The sequence below is a fragment of the Atta colombica genome, unplaced genomic scaffold (genome assembly GCF_001594045.1).
Source record: "Atta colombica isolate Treedump-2 unplaced genomic scaffold, Acol1.0 scaffold281, whole genome shotgun sequence".
In the NCBI taxonomy this organism is placed as follows: domain Eukaryota; kingdom Metazoa; phylum Arthropoda; class Insecta; order Hymenoptera; family Formicidae; genus Atta; species Atta colombica.
Window position 1 is genome coordinate 390,770 of NW_017259383.1, and position 26,395 is coordinate 417,164.

The 26,395-nt window shown below is 38.5% G+C and overlaps 1 protein-coding gene across 1 annotated transcript in view; it reads right to left on the bottom strand.

Annotated features, from left to right (window-relative positions):
* Nucleotides 1–26,395, bottom strand: part of LOC108689885 (Down syndrome cell adhesion molecule-like protein Dscam2) — a 93,370-nt gene that overhangs the window by 47,676 nt on the left and 19,299 nt on the right. The window contains exons 3-6 of the mRNA XM_018196840.1: nt 18,130–18,456; nt 11,422–11,583; nt 10,911–11,060; nt 5,505–5,622 (exon numbers count right to left, since the gene is read on the bottom strand). Of these exons, the coding sequence (XP_018052329.1) occupies nt 5,505–5,622; nt 10,911–11,060; nt 11,422–11,583; nt 18,130–18,456 (757 nt within the window). The remainder of the gene's footprint in view (nt 1–5,504; nt 5,623–10,910; nt 11,061–11,421; nt 11,584–18,129; nt 18,457–26,395) is intronic.

Here is a 26,395-nt window from a genome sequence, read left to right on the forward strand (position 1 = left end):
TCTGGGTTCAAACTATTTCAAGTCTTACTTTCGCTAACATTTAGAACACGGCGTAAAAATATAAATCCACTCTTATAAAATTATTGGTATTTTCATAAGAGCATTTCGCAATTAAACTTAAGACATATGTGCCCTCTCTAAAACTTTTAGAGTATATCTCACTCTGAAGAGTGAAATCTCACACTTAAAGACCGAAAGACTTGAGCCACTCTTTTCCAAGACTGACTCAGTTTACACTCTTTAGAGTAAGATTACATTCCAAAAATTTAGAATCGAAACTTACATCTACACATTTTCTTTACTCTTTAGTATTAGAAAGTCTCCCTATTAGTATTAGCAAATTTCTCTACTGGTATTAGTAAATATATTTTACACACAGAAAGTTTACTTCGTACATGTGATGTTAAGATCAATATTACATTTAGTGTTTGTGTTTTAACTTCCCCATTTTTTAGGACTATATTTTCCAGTGAAATATAGTCAAGTGGAAACATCTACATTTTTACACTGTAATTTAGGATAACACCGCGAATTTTTGCCGAAGTGCATGCTATGACGCTATTGCATAACTATGCGAATATAGCGCAATTCCGTAGATCGATCCCTTGCGAATTTCAAACGAGATCACGCATAACTTCACCAGCTCTCCGTGTTCGTCTTAATTGAAAATTCGGAGAGCCCGTGCTGTCTCGATTTAAGCCAGTCTTGGCAAACAGGATAATCCAATCGATCTTTGGCGAGCACGCGCGACCTTTGACCTTATCGGTGGTCAGTACAATGCGAAATGCGCATCGACGTCCGCGCAAGAACATGTTAATCCAGACAAAATAGTCTATCTTTTACGATTAATTCGTGGCATTAAGCGACATTAAAGAGATTTATTAGCATTATTCTCTATTTGCATATCATGTACATTATTGAGCTTACACGCGAGAGATGGATTTTACAGTATATACAGGGAAGCGTTCTAACAGAAGTATATAAATCTCGATGGAGATAATTTCCCTCCCTCTCTATCATCTTATCAATCCCGTCAGTACGACGCCAATGTCGCAATGGAATCACTAATAAAAATTTCAAGCTGCCGCCATTTTTGCGATCCGAATCTGTTCGCGTCGACTATTTAACGAACTTGCATATGTATTTGTATAACCGGATTGACATGAATTTTTAATATGACGCGAATAAATTTCAAACATATGCACTTTCCGCGCTTTAATTAAATGACTTGGAAATACGTTGTTTCTTTAATAATGTAAAACTTGCTTTTAAATATTGTGCAAAAATAGAATTCAAATGTAAAAGAAAATCCCAATTAAATCTGCTGTATCCCAATTAAATAAGTTTAGTTAAAAGATAATTGTTATTCACTTTAATAAAGTGTATTGTTTAAATAATCTTTTTGCTTAAATCGATTAACATGTAAAACCGCTATCAATATTTCAGATAAATCAGTCTAATTAAATGAGATTACTCATTATACAAATCGAATATAACTATCTGAATACCGACGATATTTAAATCGATCCCAATTCAAGATCCTTTATCGCTCTACGGGAAGTTTATCGGGACCCAGGGAATGGAGCCAGTTCATCTTTCCGCGATTGCTCGTAACGCGCCATTAGCTTTGGCATCGTCCCTCTCGCGTTCATAGAACTCCCTCGATTTAGTCTCTTCCCTTCCCCATCCCCCCACCTCCCCTCTCTCTCTCTCTCTCTCTCTCTCTCTCTCTCTCTCTCTCTCTCTCTCTCTCTCTCTCTTTCGCTTTTACGCGATGATCGGCCCCACGTGGTTTAGAAATCCGTTAAAGCGTAGTGGTCCCTGGGTCTTGCTTACTCCGCATCCGGGAGGAGATGTAGAAGACCAACGGTGACGACGACGACGACGACGACGATGACGACGACGACGACGACGACGACGACGACGACGACGACGACGACGACGACGACGACGACGACGATGATGATGATGATGACGATGAGGAGACGGCCAAAGAGGATAGGAACGGAGATGGCGGCCGTGTTGGCAGCGAAGCAGAAGTGGAGCCATAGGGATGAGAAGTATACCTATAGATAATCGAATTTACGAAGGGAAATTGGCGAGGGTAGGAGAGGATGGGATACGGGGATGCTCGAGTGCGAGGGAACCCGGAGAGATGGAAGACTCCGCGCCGACGAACCCTCAAACTCTCTTCCTCTCTCCGTCTTCATCTTCTCTATCCTCGTCTTCTCCATCCTCTTGTCCTCTCTGCTTCAGCTTTCTCTTCTTCTTCTCTGTCTGCCTCTCTCTCTCTCTCTCTCTCTCTCTCTCTCTCTCTCTCTCTCTCTCTCTCTCTTCCTTTTCTATATCCCTTATCCCTATCTCCAGCTTCTCTAGCTTTCCATCCTCCACAGCTCTCTTCCGTCGGCTAAATCAACCTACAGAAGAGACGACTAGAAGAGGAGGAGCAAGAGGGAACCGACGTGGAAGAAGAGGGTGGCTGGAGGAGGACCGGTGAGAGGGAACGCGCGGTTGATGAACACAAGCATGGAATACTCAGTGACGTCGACGTATACGTAAATGCGGAATATTTGATGGGCTGTCAGAAGCAGTCTCTGTAATCAGCGGTCGGTTTGTTTGCGCTACCCATACAGCCCTCCCGACGTCTATATATCTTCCGACTATCTTCGTTCATCCCCCCCGGCTACTATCGTCGCGCCAACGTAGATTGGCGGCTCTATACGCGTGTATACACGCACGCGTGCGTGTGCACACAAACCACGAATCACATCGTTCTATATCCGCGTCGATTCTACAAATTTTACGATCAAAGTTCCGTCGATATGTTCTGCTGGCGACGTTTAAAATTTTCATTTTATATTTTCATGAGAAATCAGGAACGAGAGAGAAAGAGAGAGAGAGAGAGAGAGAGAGAGAGAGAGAGAAAGCGAGCGAAGATTCTTATCAAAAATCGAAGCGAGAAGTGAGACGACAGGGAGCACTGACTCTTTAAGATGACTTTTAAACAACTCGCGTTCATCGATTTTCGGTTCATCCATAATTATTTAAATGCATCTCACTACTCGACACGGCAATAACCGAGTGTTTCTATTTGACCCGAGTTTGATTATTGCACCGATCCTTCGCATGGTGCTCGCGGCATCAATGATGGGACCAAACTAGTTGCTAATCGCGTAATCCGCTGTAATAACACGCTCCCCTCCACGCAACAAGTTTCGTAGAGCCTCTCATCGCTCTCTTCGTGGTGTTGTATCGATGTGAGTCGTGATCCTGACATGGATTGATATTTCACGTCTCATACGACAAACTCTTTAAGCGTTGATTACCTATAGATCCATTTCTATTCAATCGCGAAAACGTAGTTATAAGAATTGATGAATCACAATAAATATTATTCTTATATTATATCTAATATCATTCTTATATTAAGACTTTTATATCAAGACTTTTATTAAAATCACTTACAAGTTAGTCTCGAAATATAATACATGTAGTAAGCCTTAAGCCTTAAGGAAGGAAGCATTTGCACATTGTTGCAATTGCCAATTACACTGACTTCCACCTAGGGAGCATTTCAATTTTTTGTGCTGTGATTTGATGGTATCCATTTAAACTTGTACATCTGATATATATTCCTTAAGGAATTAATCAATTACAGTCGAATATGAGAAAAATACTCAACTATAATTAGTCATTTTCTTAAAACTTAGTACATCTATTGTGTTTCGAGACTTACGCTTACACAATTTCCAAGGAATACACAAAAGTCAATAAAAAATTAAAATGACTTTTCTTTGATTCTTAACGTCAATAAGCAGTCAAACAAAAAAATCATCACTTTGTGACTTTCATGACATTAAAATAAAGTTATTTTGATTTTATCTTAATTTAATATGTTCTTTGGGATATAAAATGAGCTTAGAACAGAAAAATCCTTTCTGTCTCGCAGATAATCAACAGGCTTGAAAAGCTTTGTCGTCCAACACATAAAATACCAGTCGTACGCGTTATCATTCCGTTTGCTGTTTCTTCTTCGTTTCTCGTGAGATAAATGTAATACATCCGCGAGCTAATAATATGCACGAGCGGGAAAAGGATAGTATCCGTAAAAGTTAACGTAATATTTAATAGTCGGAGCGCAGAGAAGAAGGAAATCCTCGTTTCATAACTATTTTCTCGTTCACCTCTCGGTTCACCTACCCTCCGGTCTTCCAGGACTAGAAAGTCCGCGATGTCGATGAACTCGCGTGGGCGTTCCCGCGCGTGAAGCTCACATTGCACGAAATATTCCGTTCGCGGATCTATGTTTAAAATTAGCATTAATATAAGGAAAATAGAGACACAGGCGTCTAGTAGCGAATAAGCACCGTCCATGTGTTCGTCCGTTTGCACAAAGATTCCAATTTCCTCATCACCTGGCGCTGTCGTGCGCGGCATCGCTCTCGTGAGAACATAGCGCAAAACATTATTAAACGCACAGGTGCGGTTTGATTCTGTAATACATATTATTTCAGATAATAAGTCTTTATCTTTATTTTATCCTTATTTTCCGCCGAGTTCTCGCGTAACAAAGATAACGACTTTTATACAAATTTTCATCCAATTAACTACATTCTCTTGTCTTCTTTAATTCCTCTTGGAAAAATGGCATTAACGAAACTCCTCATGGAGAAGTTACACGATGTTTCCTGTATCTGGCAGAGCCAATGAAGATAACACGAGGCGCATTCTTTCAACGTGAACGAACTTTAACCGATAATTGCCCACAGTAGTTAGTTTTACGCTCCATATTCTTGCGTAACGAAAACGGAAGTGCGATTGAAACCCAATATATGCCAGTCTCGTCCGTTTCATTCAATATCATCGGATCATCAATATTTATCGTGTACGTCGCGATCGCTCTTCATTATTAACTGCCATTCACACTAGGACGTCGCGTTATATATGGATTTCGTGATCGCTATTTCACAATCGCGACGTATGTGACGTATGTGATGCTTAGCGAAGCGGCTTGTTTAATCTTCAAGCATCGCCTTTAATTCAAGCGCAGCGTACCATACTTTGTATGCAGATTACTTAACAGCATTGTTGGGCCACGGCGGAAAGTAAATGCCTGCTTACCGTTTAATTGCGTATCTGAGCGTAACGCAAACCCTCCCCAAGGAAGGGGGATAAGAGAAGAGGAACGAGGTCGACACGGAAAAAAAAATGCTATTTAAAATTTAATTATGGGAATTACGAAATTGGTAATACTACTGAAAACCCGGAAATTCGGTATGCGGGTTGCAGAGATCCGGTATACACACGCATACGCGAAAGAATCGTCTCTACCTCGCAAATACGCTTCGTTAATAATATAAATTTAATTGAGAATTAAACATAATTTATTGATCTATAATATTAATAAGCGACATTAATAAATCTATGAAATTAATAATTGATTAACCTACAATAATATTAATAAGAGAGAGAACGTGGTTGAATTATATCGAAAAAAATCTTACCTGTTAGTCGGGGTGGGATTGGCGTAGGCCACGCAAGGGATCACGACGGTGTCCTTTAGACGAGCCGACATGTACACCAGTTTCTCATTTATTATAGGCGGCATGGAGCCTCGAATTTCTGAAAATAGAAACAAGCGGTGCGCGTAGATTCAATTATAGCGCAAAATCGAAGATTAAATCGTGGGACGCTATTGGGTCGCCGGCGCTCGTTCGAGGATCGATTCCGGGCAAGTTTGCCGTGTGATACGCGGAAAATATGTTCATAAATCGTTACTGTCCGCGGAGAGAGGAAGGAAATGCGGGATCTCGGGCGGCGAGAGACGGGTGGAACACAGGGAGGGTGGGGAGGAGGAGGGTGGAGAAAACAAAAAGAAAAAAAGGCAGGGCTCCGCGCACGCATCCAGCGCGACGTTTAATGGGGAGTTATGGTCGCAGATAACGCCACGTCTTACGACATGGTGCACTACGAAGCGGAACCACGTTAGATAACGACGATATATCTCCGTGCTTTGGCGAGAATTTGAAATTACGTCACGCGCTATCCAAAACGTCGGAAAAATTACGTTCCGCTCGAACGGCAATGTCGAGCGAACTCCTGCACGAAACTTGCGTCGAGCATTAACGAAATTTCGCAACATTTTCTTGTTTTGTTTTGAGAGCGCATCAGTCCGCGTTGAAATAAATTAAAACGTTATGTCAAAAAAAGAAATTCGTATGTAACACGCATACGAATGCGATTGCCGCTATGTTCGCAATAAAATCACAAAAGTAACATAATTAAAAAAATAAAAATTAAATCGCATTTGTTAATTAAGTTTTTGCATACGGCTACAATATTCCTCGCTAGCACTCCGCCGAAACTGTATCATGTAAATCGCTCGCGTTCCTAATTCGCGTCCAGCATTTCGTCTACAATAATCTCGCTTCGCTCGAAATTTCAGATTTTCTTATACACGGCATGAAAATTTATAAATTAATTAAATATATTCGGGCTACGCGTTCGCAGCAAGAATGAAAATGCGCTGGTTAATGACACATCAAACATGATGTGGCGCGCTACAATTATTCCATTTGTCCCATTACGAATGTAGGTATTTTTATTTCGCCATGGCTATGTTAAATAAAATAAAGCCACTCAATCTAGCCCCCGCGCATATCTGCGGTAGAAATGCAGCGTGGTTTATTGATTCGTCCATAGATACTCAAGTGCCCTCCTCTTCGGCACGTGTGTTATTTCGCGATCAAATGATGTGTGGACAGCATCGCACATACGTGCTGTTACATTTAACGGGGAATTAATGTGCTGGATTACGGCGGCGAATACTCGCCGCGAGCGTTCATACATACCTCTTGTATGTTGCGACAAAAACATTTATCGTTTACGTGAGATACGTTTATACAGTAACTGTATATGCGCGCTGTCTTGCGCTGCATTTCCCAATGTGATTAAAATTAATAGCAAATGTCAATGCGAGTAATAACAATGTTGGTGTTAATTAATTATAACATTATACTTGTGACGTTTTTGATCAGTGCAATTTCGAAGAATTATGATTCTTCGATTTACCAAAGAGAAAGAATTTAATGATCTAATTTAGCGATCATGTAGAATATATAAACAAATTTAGCGATCGTATAGAATATATAAACCTCAGAAAACAAATAAAAACTCAAGTAAACAAAATTAAACAAGAATATAAGTTTCATATTCTAATTTGAATTTCCTGCCACAATTTTGAAATTCAGTGTCTTTTCATAAGAGACTACATTTATAAAAAAAATTCAAATATCGAAATCTAGAATTAAACGGTAAGAATAACTTTGTTAAAGTATCTATAAATTTAATTTCAAATCTAATAATAATAAAAAAAATAATTTTGTTTGCAAAACAATTATTTAGGACGTTGATGGCAATGTTGCAAAAGTTTTAATATTTTAGCAACCAGTTTAAGCCTCCTATACATAATTATTTTAATAGACCAAACAAAATTATTTTAAAATTTGTATATAGCTAAAATTTTAGATACTTCAACAAAACTGTTCTTTCCGTGAATGAAGAGATATATGTATACGCTCTACGACTCATGTGTATCGCTGAATTTTGTCCCGGAATCGTTTCACGATCGTGCGTTATTACTTTCCCCGAAATTGCGCGGTAAATGTTAACTTTATACGCTGGCTCTCTAAATTTTCGGCGAGCCTCCTGCTGGGATTTACACGCTCGCTTCGGATAATGCGCCGAAAAGTTTCCTCATTACTCCGGGAAAACTACTGTACATCGAGATTTTGGTTAATTTAGAAGGTATATAACCAACCGGCGGTCCGAAGGCGCGCGTCGAAATATGCAAACGATCAAATTTCTCCTGAACTTCATTATTAAGTTATTAACTACCTAAGTGCGCTTAGCATAAATTTCTATCTTACGGTGGAAGATATCCAGCGCGGCGGGCTTTATTACGAGTGCACGAACGCGAACGCGTACGTTCCTGGAAAATTGAAACCCGTGAATTTTTTAACGTCCGCCGAGATATTCTTGCTCGGGCACGTCGAATCAGTTTTTCTTGCCTGATTATGCGGCGGCACACAAACGGCTATGCGTTACTCTCCCCGTTAGGTTCCATCCTGCATCTCATTCTCCTCTCAAGGATAACATTAAATTATAAAATGTCATTTAATTGTCAATATCGACATATCGATGATACGCTGCAGTTTAAATTGTTTCATTGTTTCATTGTTATTATGTATACATATATAATATCATATATTATTTCAATAATTACCGAATAATTATATTGATGCGATAGTAATTGTTGTATTACAATTCATATTATTTTGTGTTAATATTATTCTGTTTGTATTGTAAACTTCGGAAATGTAAAAAGAACCCGAACTATTCCTGGAATTAGCGGTTGATGCAGCATTTTTTTTTTTAGGTTAATTCTATTCGTTCCCTTCTGCGTTTGCAGCTTGCTTTGAACAAATATTTATCCTGCCTGTATATCGCTGCTAGGCTTTCATCGAATATCGTTTATTCGGCAAGCCGTCGAATGATACACGAGGTAATTAACTCACAAGCGAATTGTGGCGATAATTAATTGATGTTTGTTGGAAATATTTGTGTGATTAGAAATATATCACGGCGTGCTGATTATAGATTTCAAACGTGTCGTTTCTGGTTAAATCGTGTTATATTAGCCAAGCTAATATAACTAATTTTTGAATTGAGAAACTCTTTCAACAACAACTGCTTATTAAAACGCAGTATGATGAAGGTTTAAAATTTGCAATAACCGTATTAATTAATTGGCATTATTATTCGAAGCGCGTCTATGATCGAAGCAATTTTACAAATGCAACATGGAGAATTTTGCTTGCAAGTATAATATAAGAATAGAAAGTAAGCGACCGCATAAAATCACGGCTCTGTTCGAACCTACGAGAAACTTTAAATAAGTCGCACGTCCTCCGAAATTTGCGATGTCACAGGAGATCCTCCTAGTTTTAAAGTTTCTGAACACACACTGTCTCTCTCTCTCTCTTTCTCTCTCTCTCTCTCTCTCTCTCTCTCTCTCCATCTCTCTTTTTTCTCTTCCGTAGTTTTCTAGTAGTTTTAGAAAATCTAGAATATAGTCTATAGGAAGACGGAGAGAAGATTTCACAATGAGAATATTTTGATAAAAGAGTATGATCAATATTCCATCATAAACATTATTTCAGTTTTCTCGTGATATATGAGATATCAATTTCAATCGCGTACATTAAATAAGAACAACAGACGGATGATGTATTTGTAATGATCTCGGAAGAATTGACATCACTAGATCACAATAAAAAAGAAAAGTACAATGATTTGCATTTCCCTTGATGTTCGTGCGGATGCGATTAAAGTTCCACTTAATTTCGAACGCGATGTGACATCCTACGAAGAAGAGAAACGTCATTAGCGGGACCACTCGGGGTAACTTCCTTCATCCTATCTTCTCTTCGCCCTCATTTATTCAATTCTCAGTAATTTATTCAGTTCTTAGTAACATAAGGCCATACTGTCATCGCTTCTTTAACCGTTATCTAATTAAACATCGACCGCGCGCTGTCGAAGAAGTCGCTCGGATGGATCTCACGCCGGCCGTTAAACGCACTGTTTTTATCTTCTTTCATCCCCAGCGACCACTCCGCTAACGCGAGATAAGATCCGAGTTAATGTGCTCGACACGATAGGGAACAAATTGCAATAGCGTAAAAACGAGGACGATGCTCCCTGGAATTAATTATTTACTCTGATGATGCCTTGATTCTTGACGATCCCTTTTTTTGATCGCGCGGACATTAAATGGCGACTCACGTCGGCGATATTTATAATATAAATAAATATTCGTGTATAATTACGTACTTTTGTGAGCTCCGAAACTTTATTTTTATTAAAAACTAAAATTTTTATTAAAAATTTCAATAACGTAGATGTATCGTGCTCTCGATTTGTGGGACAAATTTTCCCTTTTCGCCGCTCTTCTTTAGTTGCTTTCATTTCAAATGAAAAAAATGGGAAATATAATTGCTGCGATATCGATCGAATCGGGTTCAGGTAAAGTAAACATTTAATTAAACTCCGCCATACGTCCGCTATACGTTCAGCTCGAGGCGGAACGGGAATTTACCGTTCGACAAGCACAACGGATATCCAAGGCTTCTGCTCTGTTTACGTTTTTGAAAAATTTAATAATTGTCGAAATAAATTCATCTTTGTATTTGAAACTATGATGGAGCGACCGAACGGAATCGAACTCATTTTCCGTCAACTAATTAATCCTGAATGATCGAGATAGTTACATAATAAAAACAATGAGATTACATCTGTAGTATCCAGAGAAATGAATAGACTTCTTAACATAATATGTTTGAATATAACAATTTCATAGACTAGTTTAAAACCAATATTTCCTCGAGGAAAATATCGAACTATTGTTTTCGCGAGTAATTAGAGCGATAGAAAATAGTTCTCCACGAAATAAACTTCAGAGGAGAAAATAATCGAAAATAATATGTAAAATAATAAGATAACCATATTTTCTGTTAATTAAAATTTGTTAACTTTTTTCCGGCGAATTTGACTTTAATAAAAATTTTAATTTTTAATTTAATGCTTGCAAATTAATTTCCCTATTTTTTTAATTATAAACATAATATAATTCTGAATATTAATAAGTTATGATTTAGATATAAATAGTAATTTGATATAATTAAATTATGAACAATACTCTGATATATTTTAACTATAATACTATACGAAAAAACCGGATACACAATTAAAATTGGATCAAGGAATCCTCCCTTACAAAATAATTCGATTAAGCAAAACAAGCTTGGATACTCCGAATGTACAAGGAGAAAAATCTATGACATACTCACCAGTCAGTTGCAGCCGCCCTACATTGCTGCTGACGACGGTATCCTGAGTTAGCCGGTGATGCGTTCTGCACCGATACGTCATCTGCGCGTCGCTTCGCGTAATATTGATTATCATCAACTCGCCGGTCGGCAGCATATGATATTTGCCATCTATAACAACACGCGTGTGACGGGAGGGTGGGGAGGAGGTTTGAATTACGTTTCTATCATCATGGAAATCTAAATTGATCGGAAGGAAATTACGTGTTTATACGTGCGCGCACGTAGATGACGTCATGCAATATAACTCCTGTTTTCCAGCGATATAATTAATTTACACGACAATACCCAATATTCACGTGCGCGGTAAAAGGTAACTGTAATTTTAGAATAATTCAATTCCTCCTGTTTCATATTAAATAGAATAATTCTATATTCCATTTTAAAGTAATTACACATGCTCATTCATATTGAAAAGTGATATAAACATATCTATATTTTATTATTTCGGTTTATTTTTTAATTTGCTTACCGCCCATTGTGGAGGGATAAATATTGAAGACTGGTTCTTGGAGCCAAGACGTGACTGTGACGTGATCGCGAACAAAACTGGGCACGTTGCAGCGCATGAGCACGTTGTTGCCGAGGAAGCCGCTGGGATTTTGCACTTCCGGATCGTAACGTTGGTTTACCACTGCAACACGTAACGATAAGTTCCACTCTCCATGTATCCATATACTATGGTTCCGGAAACCATAAGAACGTAACGTAAATGTTAATGATGCCGCAACCGCACGACATTACAATTCACTTTGATACACGTTTGCCGATAAGAACCAAAATGGTATAATGCGGGACAATTTACCACGTTTTCAACAACGTTCAATGCCGCTTCTAATTAGAGTTTTCGTAAATGTATGTGCGGACATGCGTAATTTTACCCCCGTGCCCCCCTCCCTCCCCCCCCTCTCTCTCTCTCTCTCTCTCTCTCTCTCTCTCTCTCTCTCTCTCTCTCTCTCTCTACACTTAATGATCTGTTTAACGCACGTTTGCGGGTAAACACGCGATACATTTACTGCGCGTATCCGCATGTTAAATTTACACGATCAGTTAATAAAATGAGTAACAAATAGCCTTCGTTAATTTGCTAGAAATTTAATAATAATTGAACAGAATAACACGAGGGATGGACAATGGCGGAATATTCGACGCTACGAGAAAAGCCTTCGCCGGAAACGATCACGTATGTTAAATTATTCAGATTTACTATGTGCTTTTAGTCATTTTTTGCTAAGTAAATAAAAAGATAAAAACTAAAGCTTCCTTCATACTGTACTTTTACAATTAAATCTTTTACGTCAAGCGAATAATTTAATGTAATCCGTGTTAGAGAAACTTTGTAGTTTACGGAAAAGTTATTTGTTTCGTATCAATGATAGGTTTAGAAGAAAAGAAGAAAGTAATTTATGAGAAACATGGAATAACGCGAGCTTCTTTGGATAAATCACGTCACTCTCTGTTTAACTACTGTCATTTCTACGCGGCTGACTTTGCATGACTAACGAGACAGCACAATATGGCTAGAGTAGAAAATCTCAAAAGGCTGTCTTATCCAAAATCTCATGTCGCGATTCGCCCCTGACCCGGCAGCCCACGTAAGTTGATGGGCTCGGCTGAAAGGTTGGTAAGGGTATGTCTAAGAGGTGGATGGAATAAGGTTGTAAAGAACATGGAAGGCAGTCAGGCAAGTAAGAAGAAGGAGAGAGAGAGAGAGAGCGCGCGCGCGCGCGTATGAGAGAGAGAGAGAGAGAGAGAGAGAGAGAGAGAAGGGGAAGAAGCAAAGGAGAGAAATAACGAAAGAAGAAGAAAGAAGATAGGAAAGCGGACGTGGTGGCGGCAGCCAGGGAATCGCTGTGGTGTGGTGGTGCGTTGGGTCTCTGCCTCTGCAACCCGTTTCGAGAGTCAGCGGAGCGAGGCACTCAGACTTCAGAATGGGGTAAAAACTCAGTGAGTTTGCCCGTACTCCATCCACCTCCTCGTGCTTCTTCTTCATCCCCTTGCCTATCCTCTACGAATGCTACTATTCTCTCTCTGTCTCTCTCTGTTTCTCTCTCTCTCTCACTCTCTCACTCATCCTTTCTAGTTATGTTTCCCCTCGACAGCCATCCTTTTCTATCTCTCCTCGCATATCGCTCGTTCGGCTCTCTCAGTTACGCGGCAACCAAGCTGAACATAAACTCGGCAGACGTCTCGTGGCAGGTAATATTTACAAAGCATGAAACGAGCAGAGAAAAGAGATAGCGGAAGGGAATGCAAAAAGGAGGGAAAGGACGAAGAGAATCAAAGAGTGGAAGACAGAGAAGAAGATGCGCAAAAGCAGCAACGTTCGACCAGCTTTCCATCAGAGAGCACACGTCCGTCCTCCCTACGAATCACTCCCACTAGAAACGAAAACCGCGCTTTTTCGACAAGTTAGATTTTATGCAAAAGTATCAAGAAGAGAACCTCTTATAACGGTGTGCTTACGCGACAACGAATCTACAAGTTTAACGAATAGCGATGTTTTAAGGTCGAGAGAATGCCAATAATACTGTTATATACATATGTAAATACGAATGTGTGTGTATTCGCGCGCTCTTAAATAAAAATGTAATTAATTTAGAATAAACAAAATAAAAATTGTACATTAATTGTATATTAATCGTAAATTATTAAAAGAAATATTATAATAATTTTTTTCATTCTTAATGCAATATAAATTCTATAATAAATTCCTTCAGATTTTATTTCAATAAACAGATAAATTAAAAAATATTATTTAATATCAATAAATAATAATAATAATATTGTGCAAAAGACAAAAAACGCCGACATATCCCAGTTATTTTTATAATAAAGCTTTAAACAATAAGCTACTAAGCTGAGAACACGACACGAGGTAGAAAACGTGAGTAAAAGTCCGTCTCGTAAAAGCGAGCGATGTGGTTCCTCCCTGTAGTTTTTATAAAAGAGAGTCTAGTGCGGTCGTTAAACTTACTCATTTTCTCGGTGTAAGGCGACACGTCGTACATATCATATATTCGCAAAGTAATATCGTTGTGTAACGTTTGTTTTATGCTTAGTATGTATGTACTTTATATATGCGTATCAGTTGAGCGAACAGCAAACAACGGTTGCCGAATCTTCGAGGTATATAATGTGTTTCTCGAGTCGCGTCCACTTTGTTCATTTCTACGAAATAAATAACGAGTTCTGCGAGTTGTTCAAGCTGAATACGAAATTCAGTTTGCCCCCGAGCTAACACGAATCCGTGATGAATACAGGCAAACAGCGAAGGCGAACGCCAATATCTGCAAAATGGTATTCGTTATCCGTTCTCGTTATACGCCTCCTCACTGTACCGATAGACTGAATTTTTCTATATCTTTTCAGCTTATTATGCGTATAGCAAGTCATGTCATATAAGGTAGCACGTATTCTCGAATAAAATACTCTATATTCCCGAGCTTGAACTTTCTTGCAACGATGCCCTGGCGGCAGTTATTTTCTGCCATCTCTCGTCATCTTTTATGTCGTTTGCCTTACATCGTTCGGGACGTTCGGGATCGATGATGAAATATGTCAAGTAACGACGAGACTAATGGCTTGTTTGTCACGTAACTCTGCGGGAAAATACTGAATGATGGAAGTTACTCCCACGAGATGGTGTTTTTCGGCCAAATTCCATGTACAGGAACAACAAACGTAATGTATCGCCACTAAAATGTAACTTTTAGCCTCTAGAAAAATAACCAAGATAAGCCACGAAGTGGTTTTCGTATGAAAATGGAAAGAAGAATCATAAACTGCTTCTTTAGAAACCAATCCCCTTACGGAAGCTTCTTTTTAAAGTGGCGGAAAGTTATCTTCCTACAGAGACAAACCCCGCATGACAGGCTATCACCTTCTTTCTTTCTCCATTTTTTGACAAAATGTTGCTATTACGCATGGCAGCTGCCGAGGTGGTGGGAAAACGAAAAATGTGACATTTCCGGCGACAACTAGCAACGTACTCGAGCGATCGTGCACGCAATCATATCCATTTTGTTTCCAAGAATAGGGCGTGCGCGCCCGAAAGATTTTTCTCGAGGACGGAAGGAAGCGCTAGCTGAAGCCGGGCGTCGAGCACGGAAGCAGCAAGGAGAAGGGCGAAGGAAAAGGCAGGATGAAACCGTGGAGGAGATGAGCAAAAAGGAAATGGCTGAGGCGGATACTAGGAGCTGACGCGGCAGAGGCACCAGGCATGAATCTGAAAAGGTATGGGCTGCGTTCACGCGACGATGATTTACGGGCGTATTAGGTCGATAAGATATCTTCCGGTTCGTTGACCTGGCGGAAGCTCTATTTTTAAGGCGCCTCGCGGCCTCCTTTTACTCCATTTACTCGTCCCTGCCTCTTTCTCTTTTCTCGCCGTCTTCTACTTCGATACTCTTGTAGACGTGAGTTTTGGAAGGTATCGCGTCGTCGAGCAAAAAGAATCTGTAGACGGATCTCTTTTCCATTAACGTGATTTCAGTAACTAAGTATCGTGGCTGTTCAATACGCAATTTCTAATATATTCTACCAGCTCATGCCTATCAAACTCTATTTTTTTTACAAAGATAAATATTGAAGACTCTTGTGTGTGAAATTTTTTATATAAAGAAATTTAGAGAAATGTTAGGAAATTAGTTCAATATATTTAAAAAATTTCAATCAGATCACTTATCCATTGATACCAAGATGGATATTTACACATCAAAAAAACAATTTTGTTGAAATATCTAAAAATTTCAGTATATCTAGATCTAAAAATAATTTTGTTGAACCAATAATTATTTAGGATCAAAATAATTATTTAGGAAATTCCTTAATGAGCAATGTTGCGAATAGTTTTAATATTCTAGCGACCAGTTTAACCTATTATTATTACATAATTATTTTAATAGTCTAACAAAATCATTTTCAGATCTATCTCTCTAAACTTTTCGATATTTCAGCAAAACCGTTCTTTCTTTGCAGTTGCTTATTTAATTCACTAATACTAGAAACTCAAATATAATAAACACAATAAAACCTTTTTAAAAATTGAAAATCAAGTTAGCTCGGTTATTTAATTATTACTTGATATTTCGTAAAATTAGCTCGTTTTAAACATCTATTATTTAATTAATCGATAATCTGATACGATAATATAAATTGTCACAATTCTTCAATTATCTTAATCCAGACAACAGTCTATGAATGTTTTACATATATCGATACCAATATCTTTCTTTGGAAATACTTGCACTGAACATTTACTATTCCTAAAACGTTCAAAATTTTATTGAACATTTTTAATGTTTTAAAAATATTCTATTAGGAATATTGCTTAGGAAAGTTTCTTCTCTAGCGTAATAATTCATGCCTGAATCTTGCAGTTGCTAATCATGCACTATAATCAAATTAACTTCAACTTTTTTGCTTCTTTAACGTCTTGCACATAACATTGGTTGCGTCCAAATTTGTACACAAAAATATTATATGTGTGTGTTGGAAGCAATCCATTCACGTTCTTGTCAATTTGTTTGTATTAAATTTTTTAACATATTCGAATGTCAATTTAAAATCATGTTATATAAAGATTTTGTGTTAAACTAATATTCGTTTCTTAATGTCGAAATGATACAATTTATGAATAAGTGAACAAATAACATATAATGAAATGTTTTAAAATATAAATTCTAAAATAAATAAATAAAATAAAATGTTAGTATGTTGAGTTAATTTAACATATATAAATGTTAATTTTATTTAAAAAATATATATTTCCACGATTTGATAACAAACTGTGTCAATATACCTTTCTTGTATTTATTCTGTTACATAATATTTGTGTAATTTTCTAACATATTCATGTCGTGTTAAATTAATCGAAAAATTTGAGTAGACCATTTGAAATATACGATTTGTATTACATTCGATACACTTTTTTTCAACAGTGTAATTACAAGAAGGTACAAATTACAAATTCAATTGAGCCTATTTTTATAACTCATGAACTTTTCTAAAATTACAAAAACAATCTCATTGAACATGTACAAATATTCCTGGAACAATTTCTTTTACTTTATATACACATATCTTTTGAAAATATTCCAAAGTTTCCGGAAAATGTTCATAAAACATTTATATGTGGAACGAATTGTGCCATCCGGGAATTTTTAACATACGTGTGCGAATAATTCAGAACATAACTTGATTACTTCCAAGTTTTCTCCATACACTTTCATGTAGTATATGGAAAGAACAATTTTTCTGAAGCATTTTAAAATTTAGATACAGCTCTGAAAATAATTTTGTTGAACCATCAAAAATAATTATTTAGGAATTCAAGCATGATGAGCAGTTTTCTGCAAAAAGTTTTCTGGTTTTAGCAACCAGGTTTGAACATCATACATAATTATCTTGACAGTTGATCCAACAAAATTATTTTCAGCTTTGTATATCTGTTTAAATTTTTAGATACTTCAACAAAAATATTCCTTTTGTGCAGAACACTTATTATTAAACACAGTAATTTATTTAACTTGCTAATATTCGTAACCTCAAGTTATAACAAATAAAATTCTTTTTCTAAGTCGAAAATCAATTAGCTCAGTTACTTAATTATTACATTACGTAATTATTAGAGTTACTTAATTATTAGAGTCACCGCAAAAAAGCTCTCTTATTTAAAGCTCTAAATTTTCAATAAATGTCTAATACGATAATATACATTATAAAATTCTTTCAAGATAATGGCAATAATTGTCTAATACGATAATGTAAATTGTACAATTCTTAATAACTTGATTATTTCCAAGAGATTTCTCTATAACATTTTCTTTTAATGGAACACCAAATTGCGATTTTAATATCTAGTAATTCCATTATTCTCTAGATTTCGCTGTGACACGACGGAGAGACAGCCCCATTACTTAGTTCGCCGATTATAATCCGATACGATGCATAAACGATGTGCGAGAAGGAAATTTCATCTCACCGTCCGGAGAGCAGAAGTGGCGATCGAATCTGTAAGCATGAGTCCATCGTCTGTGGATACACACGCGCACGCGTCATTCGTAAGGTCTTCTCCTGCACGACCTCCGTAGAATACGATGTCGGGAAGCAACGGAGAATAATGCAGAGAAGCGGACCGCAGATAACGAGCTCGGCAAGTTTCGCTCGGTTGACATACCTGCTCTGACGGTGACGTCTCTGCTAACGACCGCACCGACACTGTTGACGGCGGAGCACTTGTAAATGGCCCAGTGGACATCCTGCCGGAAGGCCTCGGCCTCGAACGCGGGGAAGTGTATCGTCCCGTTGCCGAGGACATGCCTGATGCCAAGGATGTTCGTTATACTGCCGCCGTCCGCCGCGAGCCAGTCGACGGTTGGCAGTGGATTTCCTCGCACGGTGCAGTCCACCCGGCCGCCGTTCACGTTGGTGAACTCCATCCTTGACGGCGGCTCCATCACGAAACTGGGTCCCTGCGTTTCGTAAGAGGCATCGGAGGTACCTGCTTCATAACAAGGAACAGGATGAACGTTAGATATATATTAACGGCAAAATGTAAAGCGGCTTAACTGCATTCAATTAAGATTACCGCTCCTTTCCCTCCGCACTTTCTCCGCCTAGCATACATATTTCGCGGATATCTGCCTTCCGCCTTTCTTTTTCATTATTCATTTCGCAACGCCGCAGCCGCAGCGCCATACAACTTTAAATACGCTTAAAATTTCCATTACCACCGTCGTGCTTTCGCGAATTCCCGGAAAACTCGCCGGAACCCGAAATCCGGACTTGTCGCGAATCTTCGCGCGGACCTGGACGGACGGGGACGCGGAGTGATTTCGAGCCAGCACGCGCACACTTTATTTTGAGATTCTAATACGCCATAAATTCTGGAGTATTACGAATAACAATCAGAAACGCATTAATCACGCAGTAGCGTCAACGAATGGACACTCGGCAGTGGATTTTTCGCCATCGCACCGGCCGAATACGAAGTAATTTTCTGGACGGGGGAGGGGGAGGGAGAAGGAGGGTCACACAGCAGCGAGAGGGGCGGAAGAGCGGTGGTGGGACGTGCACTGTATCGTCGACGGACATGAACGAAGATAATACGCCCGGCCATAAATCATACATTTAACGCTGAAATTCGGCCGTAATAGCTTCCATAAATGGAGCGCATTGCACGTCCCGATCCTCCCCGTCACCCTCCTCACCCGCCGAAGCCTGTTAACCATTCATCACCCGAGTTATGTTGATTTAAGTAGGAATGCCGGTTCGCTGCCGATGTATTCCGCATTCCCTCCAGCATTGCTCATCTGGAAGCTGGCTCGACCAAGTGCGGACTATCCACGTTGCAGAACGTGCAACGAATGACGTGCGCGCTCGTGGCGTGTTTCCGCGTGTGCTTCTGACGAAATCGCGATCGAAGTACGTCAAAGGCAGCGCGTTTTAGGAATTTCGGGGCGGGCGTTTTAGCGTAAAGTTTCAACGTGCGAAACTTTAGCCGAATTACGCAAATGCAGCATTATGGAAAAAAAGAAGAATTATTATCGCACCCACGAGTCGCAGTCGCGACATGAATTATCAACGATACTATCGGCTTGTATACTCTAACTATAAATTTACAAGTCAAAGTACACACACATACACAGTTAGATAGCTTGGTTTTACTAAAATTACGTGCTTTTATCTACCCGACGCAGGCTCGAGTCCAAGGTACTCTCAGTAGCCGAATATAGCCGAAAGTAGCGAGATCGGAAGTTGTTTTGGTTCGAGTCTCCGATGAGCGCTTACGTTGGCAATTCTCTTCCCTTACGCCAGCTTGGCGAGCTTAAATCTTGATTACTTATCTCTTATAAGCCAAGGCAACGTTTCTAGTAACTTGGCGGATTCCCCACCCTCGCGGCATCGTCTCTCGGACGTGCACGTTCGAATCCGGAAAGTTATCGTTTTCTCGAAAAAGAAAATCGTGGACTCTCTCCTATAAAAGCTGTAGTACCTAGCAAAGATTTACTTCCTGCCTTACCCTCTCACCCTCTTCCTCTCCTCTCCTCTCCTCTCTCTCTCTCTCTCTCTCTCTCTCTCTCTCTCATTTTCTCTCGTTCTTTCGCCGCCCTTCTTTCTTCAAAGCCGACAGAGTTTCGAATCTTAACGTTGAGCGTACTCCAGCATCGCTAGTATAGTGCGGACCTGCGATTGGATATATCTTGCGACCTACATTCACCCCGAGCTCCGTAATCATTTCCCCGCGGAAGGAAGAGCAGAGTGGAAAGGTGTCTCGCATAAAAAGTTAACTCTTCATCTTCCATGAGTTCCCCCGGTTCACATTATAATTCCACCACTGTCCGTACAACCTTCTGATGTACATCGTCTTGCGATTCGATCGTTACCAAGAATTTCCCCGGATTGATAGTATACATCAGAAATATAATCTTGGATCTCTGATCTCGTCTCTTCTTGAATCGGATTGGATTACGAACGTAACAGGAGCGTTATATCAGAAAGATTAATCGCGCGAACTTTATTCTTTTTTTTATTTATACGTTGATGGATACGCGTTCTCATAACTTCATGATGTATGATCGATTCAAAGTTTCTTCGTAAATCTTCTATGTAAATCTTCTCAAAATCTTTGCAAAATCCTACATTTTTATTTGATTATATAATAGATTCAGATTACGGAAACAGACCAAGAATTGAGCCACGTCGAACGCACTCGAAATACGTTGGCTCATCGAAATAGCTAAACAATGGACGGTGAGTGGAGGGACGAGCGAATGCGTAGCTAAGGGTTGCATCTACTCTGGCACGTACTCAACTACACACTCTCTCTGGGGCCACTCAGCGAGATCGAGAGAGAGAGAGAGGGGGGGGGATGGAGAGATCATCAGATCGACTGTTGTAAACGATACGTTGACAGACTAGAACGTAGCGTAACACTACGTCAACCCTCAACGTATCATCACAAGCGTATCCCCAAAGACGCGTACTTGTGCTTCTTAACAGACGGCTGTTGAAGAGACGAGACGAAATCGAGGGCGCGGCGACCAGCCGTATAATGTTTTGTGTCAACATTCTTCGGGAATTCGCTCTCTCTCCTTCTAGTTTGCCTCAAGTGCCGCTTTTATTCACATTCCGTCCAGTGCACCTGGTACTTTGGTGGAACAACGTAGTTGCCATTAGTTGTTCGAAGAGAAATCTACGATGATTTCCTTCCGGACGTCACGCGCACAATAGAAATAATTTGACAATAGATATTCTTATTTAATATCTGATATTTAGGATTTTTATGTAGAACTTCGCACAAAGATCAAAATAAAAATATATAGGAATTTTGGAAAAGCTTCAAATTATAATACACAAATATTTTTTACATTTGTAAAATATGTGCATTTTTATATACGATATATTTTTATAGGACGATAAGAGAATTTACTTCGATTATATTCATATTGAAATGGATTATTATAAAAAACGAAATAGAATATAAAATAAATATTTCTACAAAGAGAGTTTATGTGTTTTTATTTAATTTATCAAAAATATGTCATGGTTAAACCATAATTCCCTATATGTATTTCAAGTCTCTCTCTCTCTCTCTCTCTCTCTCTCTCTCTCTCTCTCTCTCTCTCTTTCTCCCCACAGATATTTTCCTTATTTAAATAAAATATTAAATTTCAAATTTCGAACGACGCATTATTTTATAGTATGTTTTACCGTTCGCGTAATATATTTTAGACTGAAAAATTTTGTCGACGAGTAACGCGTAAGATATCGTTTCACTCCTCATAATTTCGAAAAGTTAGCGCGACTAATAACGGTACCGGCGAACTTAGCATCGCTGACTAATTGCCGATGAAGAATGAGAAGGTAAAACCTTTAGTGCTGCTGGCGCGCGTATAAAGGGCGGAAGAAGCGTCGAAGGGAGCAGTCTCCGCTCCGGAATCAACGCCTATTCAGCGGCGTACGATTCTTTCCGCGCTTTCCGAAGAGCGAAAGAACGAAGAGAAGGATAGTAGAAAAAGTTAAGTCCAGAATATCCACGGGTGCAGAAACAGACAAAACACGAACGGCTGTGTGGTATTGGATAGCACAAAGTGAGATGGAATCAGAAAGAAGAACGGATGAATGTAGGTATATAGATGTACTACAGATCGCGGATGCAGACGAATAGGGTAGAAAAGAGAAAGGGATGTAAAGGAGGGAAAATGAGGAGCCCTGTCTGTGGTTTGTCCGACAATGCAAACCGGCTTTCTCGTATCTGTATTGTTTCCATTGTTTCAACTGCTCGAGCGAAGGGATTGTTAGTCATTATACGGCAACAGAGAGAAGTCAGAGAAGGTTCGGAAAGAGAGGGAACAGAGTTTATCCGCCTTCTAACGCCGATCATCATCGTACTTTATTTCTCATCGTCGAACGTCCAGCGTGCAATTCTCCAGGGCATAACGAGTAATTTCCATCGACATATTCGCGAATCCCCTGCGTCCCATCTTCGTGGACGCGTGTCGTTGAATAGGCGACAGAATCGCTGACGCATCGAACGAGGATTTTATCAATCGTACGTTTCAATTTAATATACAAATATTCGCATGACAATTTTATGCTATTATGGAAGATCAAAAACAGATATCCCCACAAAGAGAATTCACTTATTGATTTACGAATTATTTCGTTAAACAAACGCTTATGCATTGTTAATATAAAGATAAAACATGATTTTATATATCATGTGATTGAATTATGAGGCATGCAATTGGCTAATAAATCACCCGCCTGTGTGCGTGATATGAAATGTTGTTCTAAAGGAGTTCGATCGCCAATAGAATTATTGAAATGTAAAACGGATAAAACGTGTAAAACGGATGATACTAAAACGAATCGCCGTATTTTCCTATATATGACACGTCCTAGACCTTATCGACGAATTACAGGCATGAAATTACAGACGAATACTTTTCCAGCAGGGATCAAAAATCGCGGCGATCGTCAGTTTTCGACCAATTAAATTTCAAATTCTACAACAATTATTTCATTACAATAAATGCAGGGTTGGAATGTTACTTTGTGAGTTACTCTTTAGGTTATCTTATATGTATTTGTTGTAGAAATTGAGTACAAAAAGTAATACAAATAATAAAATATAATATAAAAAATAAAATATTTATTGTTAATTTAATTTCTATAATAAAAAATAATTTATTATAAATAACGTATAAATAAAGTAATTTTCTCAATTCGGAATAAATGTTTCTTTTTTAAAGAATCGCAGTATGTTTTTATCAATAAAATTATTACACGTACAATTTATAAAAAATAAACAGGTTTCTTTAGTAAAATGAAAAAGAGATTAGAGATAGGAGCAGTAGTGAATCTTGGAAGATCTCGGCTAATGCCATAATTGCAAATTTGATTTTGCATTCTTGAGGTATAAATTTAATCCCCGTAACAATCTCTGAATCTAACCGGCGCGTCCAGTCTGTGCAGTGGATTATTAATCGAAAGTTCTCCACTCTGCTCTATTATTACATCGACCCTCTCGAGGCCTTTGAACTTGCGATCCCCACGCTTTACGATTTTACTCGGCTTTACGCTTTACCTTAAAAGACCGTAGTACGAAATGTCAATCAAAATCCTGTTACACGATAAAAGAACGAACAGAAATGAAAGGATTTTACTATGTGCTGAAAAATCTGATTTGTGAAAATTTTAAACTGTTTATCTCTGAAAAAACACAGCACATTGGAACTATCATTAAGTTCTTATTATCGGATTCACAATCAGACAAAAAATTGTACGATTTCGCGATATCCTATATTTACACATGGCAACGTATCGCACGATGTACCACAGCAGTGGACAAAATTGGACAAAATTATCTTCGTTACACAGTAAGGCACACCATTCGGTACGTTAATTGCCTGCGTCAGCAGCGCTTGTCCATTTAATTGAGCCCCTGCAGTATCTGGGATCGAACGTTAATTATTTCGTATTACGGAATAGCTAATCTACGATTAGAGTGCCGACCATTATCTTGTCTCTGCAATCTGATTTCTAGTTGAGCAGCTTATCGCCGATGTTTTCGCGCGATCGCGCAACTATGCGGCGTACCAATGCGACGGCAGAAGATTAATGTATGTATGAGCCCATTTTCCCTTCCCCTTCCGTAATACTTTAGTTAAAATATAAATGCACTTCACCAAATTGATTCGTGAATGGTGGAAGGTGATGCGGTAAACCCCATGGTATGCGTTAACTACTGAACTTTACACGATAAAGCTTCGCCATTAAATTTCGGTGCGTTTCGCGTTATCATCCGGAAATTTATCCACGTTACCGCATCAGAGATTAGCTAGTCCAACGATAATATAGATAGTCCATGTTATCATGTATCGCGGCTTGAATAATATTAACATGCTCGTATAGTTACGAATCGTTCATGATTTTCGTGAAATTCCAGCTGGCGAAAACGGTTAGCGCACTCGAAAATTGTCGACCGCAAAACTGTAATTACACCGTTACGCCAAAATGTTTACAGGTTATCGATACGCTAGAGGGACTCGTAAAAAAAAAATAACGGACTAATATTTCAACGTTTGTCGATCCTCCCCGTTTTACGTCATTCCACTGGGATGCTTTTCCGGTTTCGTATAATTTTGATGAATTCTTTTTTTTCCGCATAAATACTGCGAGGTACATTTTTTTAGAAACCTCAAAAGAAATGCACGGTATATTTTTCGGTTGGAAATTCGCTAATTCTGCGAGGTATGCGGTTTTTGTTCCGCCATGATCCTCCCCTGTGGCCGTGTGGCTTATAATGAGCGTGAAAGCTACCTTAAAACGAACATAAGTAGCGTCATTATTCGCTCGCGCCGAGCCGCGTTATTACGTTAAACGCGCTTGCATATTTGGTGCATAAAGAAAATAATTATATCGCGATACGTTAACTTGGTTAAATACACCGCTGGCTGACCTTTCTATATTACAGGATTCCGCGCGGGCTCTTTTACAAATTTTTAAATTGTATCGCGTAAAACATAAATACCTCAAAAAATACAGTAAACATTTTTAACAGGATAAAAGCGTGCATGCGAGCGATATTATTTTCCGCCCGTAACCGTGAATGAACACTTTTGAAACGCGATCGCTAAGTTAATTAAACTACGTTCATTCCACATTGAAATATTTTGTCATTAACTATCGCCGTTTTACCTTTGCATAAATAAATGGCTTTACGTTGGCTCCCGATTATCCACACTAGAAACAGTTTCAACTATTTATCGTGAATACTGAATGACATTATCATCTATTTTTTCGGCTCGGGAGATATCGATCGGAGGATATAATGAAACGAAAGTGCGCTCGACGGATTTAATTGTCGCCGCGGCCAGTCGCGTCACGCTTCACGCACGAAAGCAGGTACTTCCTCTTTGCGCATTGTCAAAAGGTCAATACCTAAAATTGCTTCGCTTTCAGGTCCAATGCTTTTCATTCGTCATGCCTGCTTGTTTTATATCCACCACGTACAATTTTCCTACCCGCCACGTACATTCGTGCTCGGAGTTAAACGACGTTTTGGGCGGTCGACTGTAAAAAAAAGAAAAAAACAAGCGTACATATTAAAGCTACACGATGCTCTGCTATAAAAAAAAAAAAAAGAAAAAAAATGTTCCAAGCGGCCATGCTGATTTTCAGCTCTCCGGGACGACATTCTCTCTCTCTCTCTCTCTCTCTTTCTCTCTCTCTCTCTCTCTCTCTCTCTCTCTTCTCTTCTCTTTCTCTCATCGCAGCAACGATTTATACTTGATTTCAAGAAAATTACGGATACATACATACTTATATATACATGTCTCACAACAATACTTTTATAGTATATTCTAGAGATAGAGTAAAAAATTCTAATATAAAAATATCAAAGCTATAATTTTTTACTTATAATTAGTTAAAGTTAACTTATAATTTAAAAAATTATTGCAATCTCAACATTTTCATATTAGAATTTTTAGTCTACTTTATCTCTAGAATACGCTGTGAAAGTATTGTACGGTGGTTATGAGATACAAGGTGTATAAATACTTTAAAAGATTTTTAAGAGATGATCGTTCATAAATTCAAGACGAAATTTTATAATCATATGTCCGAAATGACTTACTTCAAAGACAGAATGTCAAAGTTAAAGGAAAAATTTCGTTTTTTCTAAAAATTTCGAAAATCACTCGAATTATTTTGATGAAATTTTGTAAATGTTTGAAGTTTCATCAAAATAATGATTTTTAAAAATTTTTAGAAAAAACAAAATTTTTTGAAAACCTTTGAAACTAATTGTAATCGTTTGGGGCATATGATCATACGAAGTTCTTCGTCTTGAATTTGTGTGAGCAATCATTCCTTAAAATCTTTTAGCGTACTTTATATACACCTTATATGTACATAAATATATATATATATAT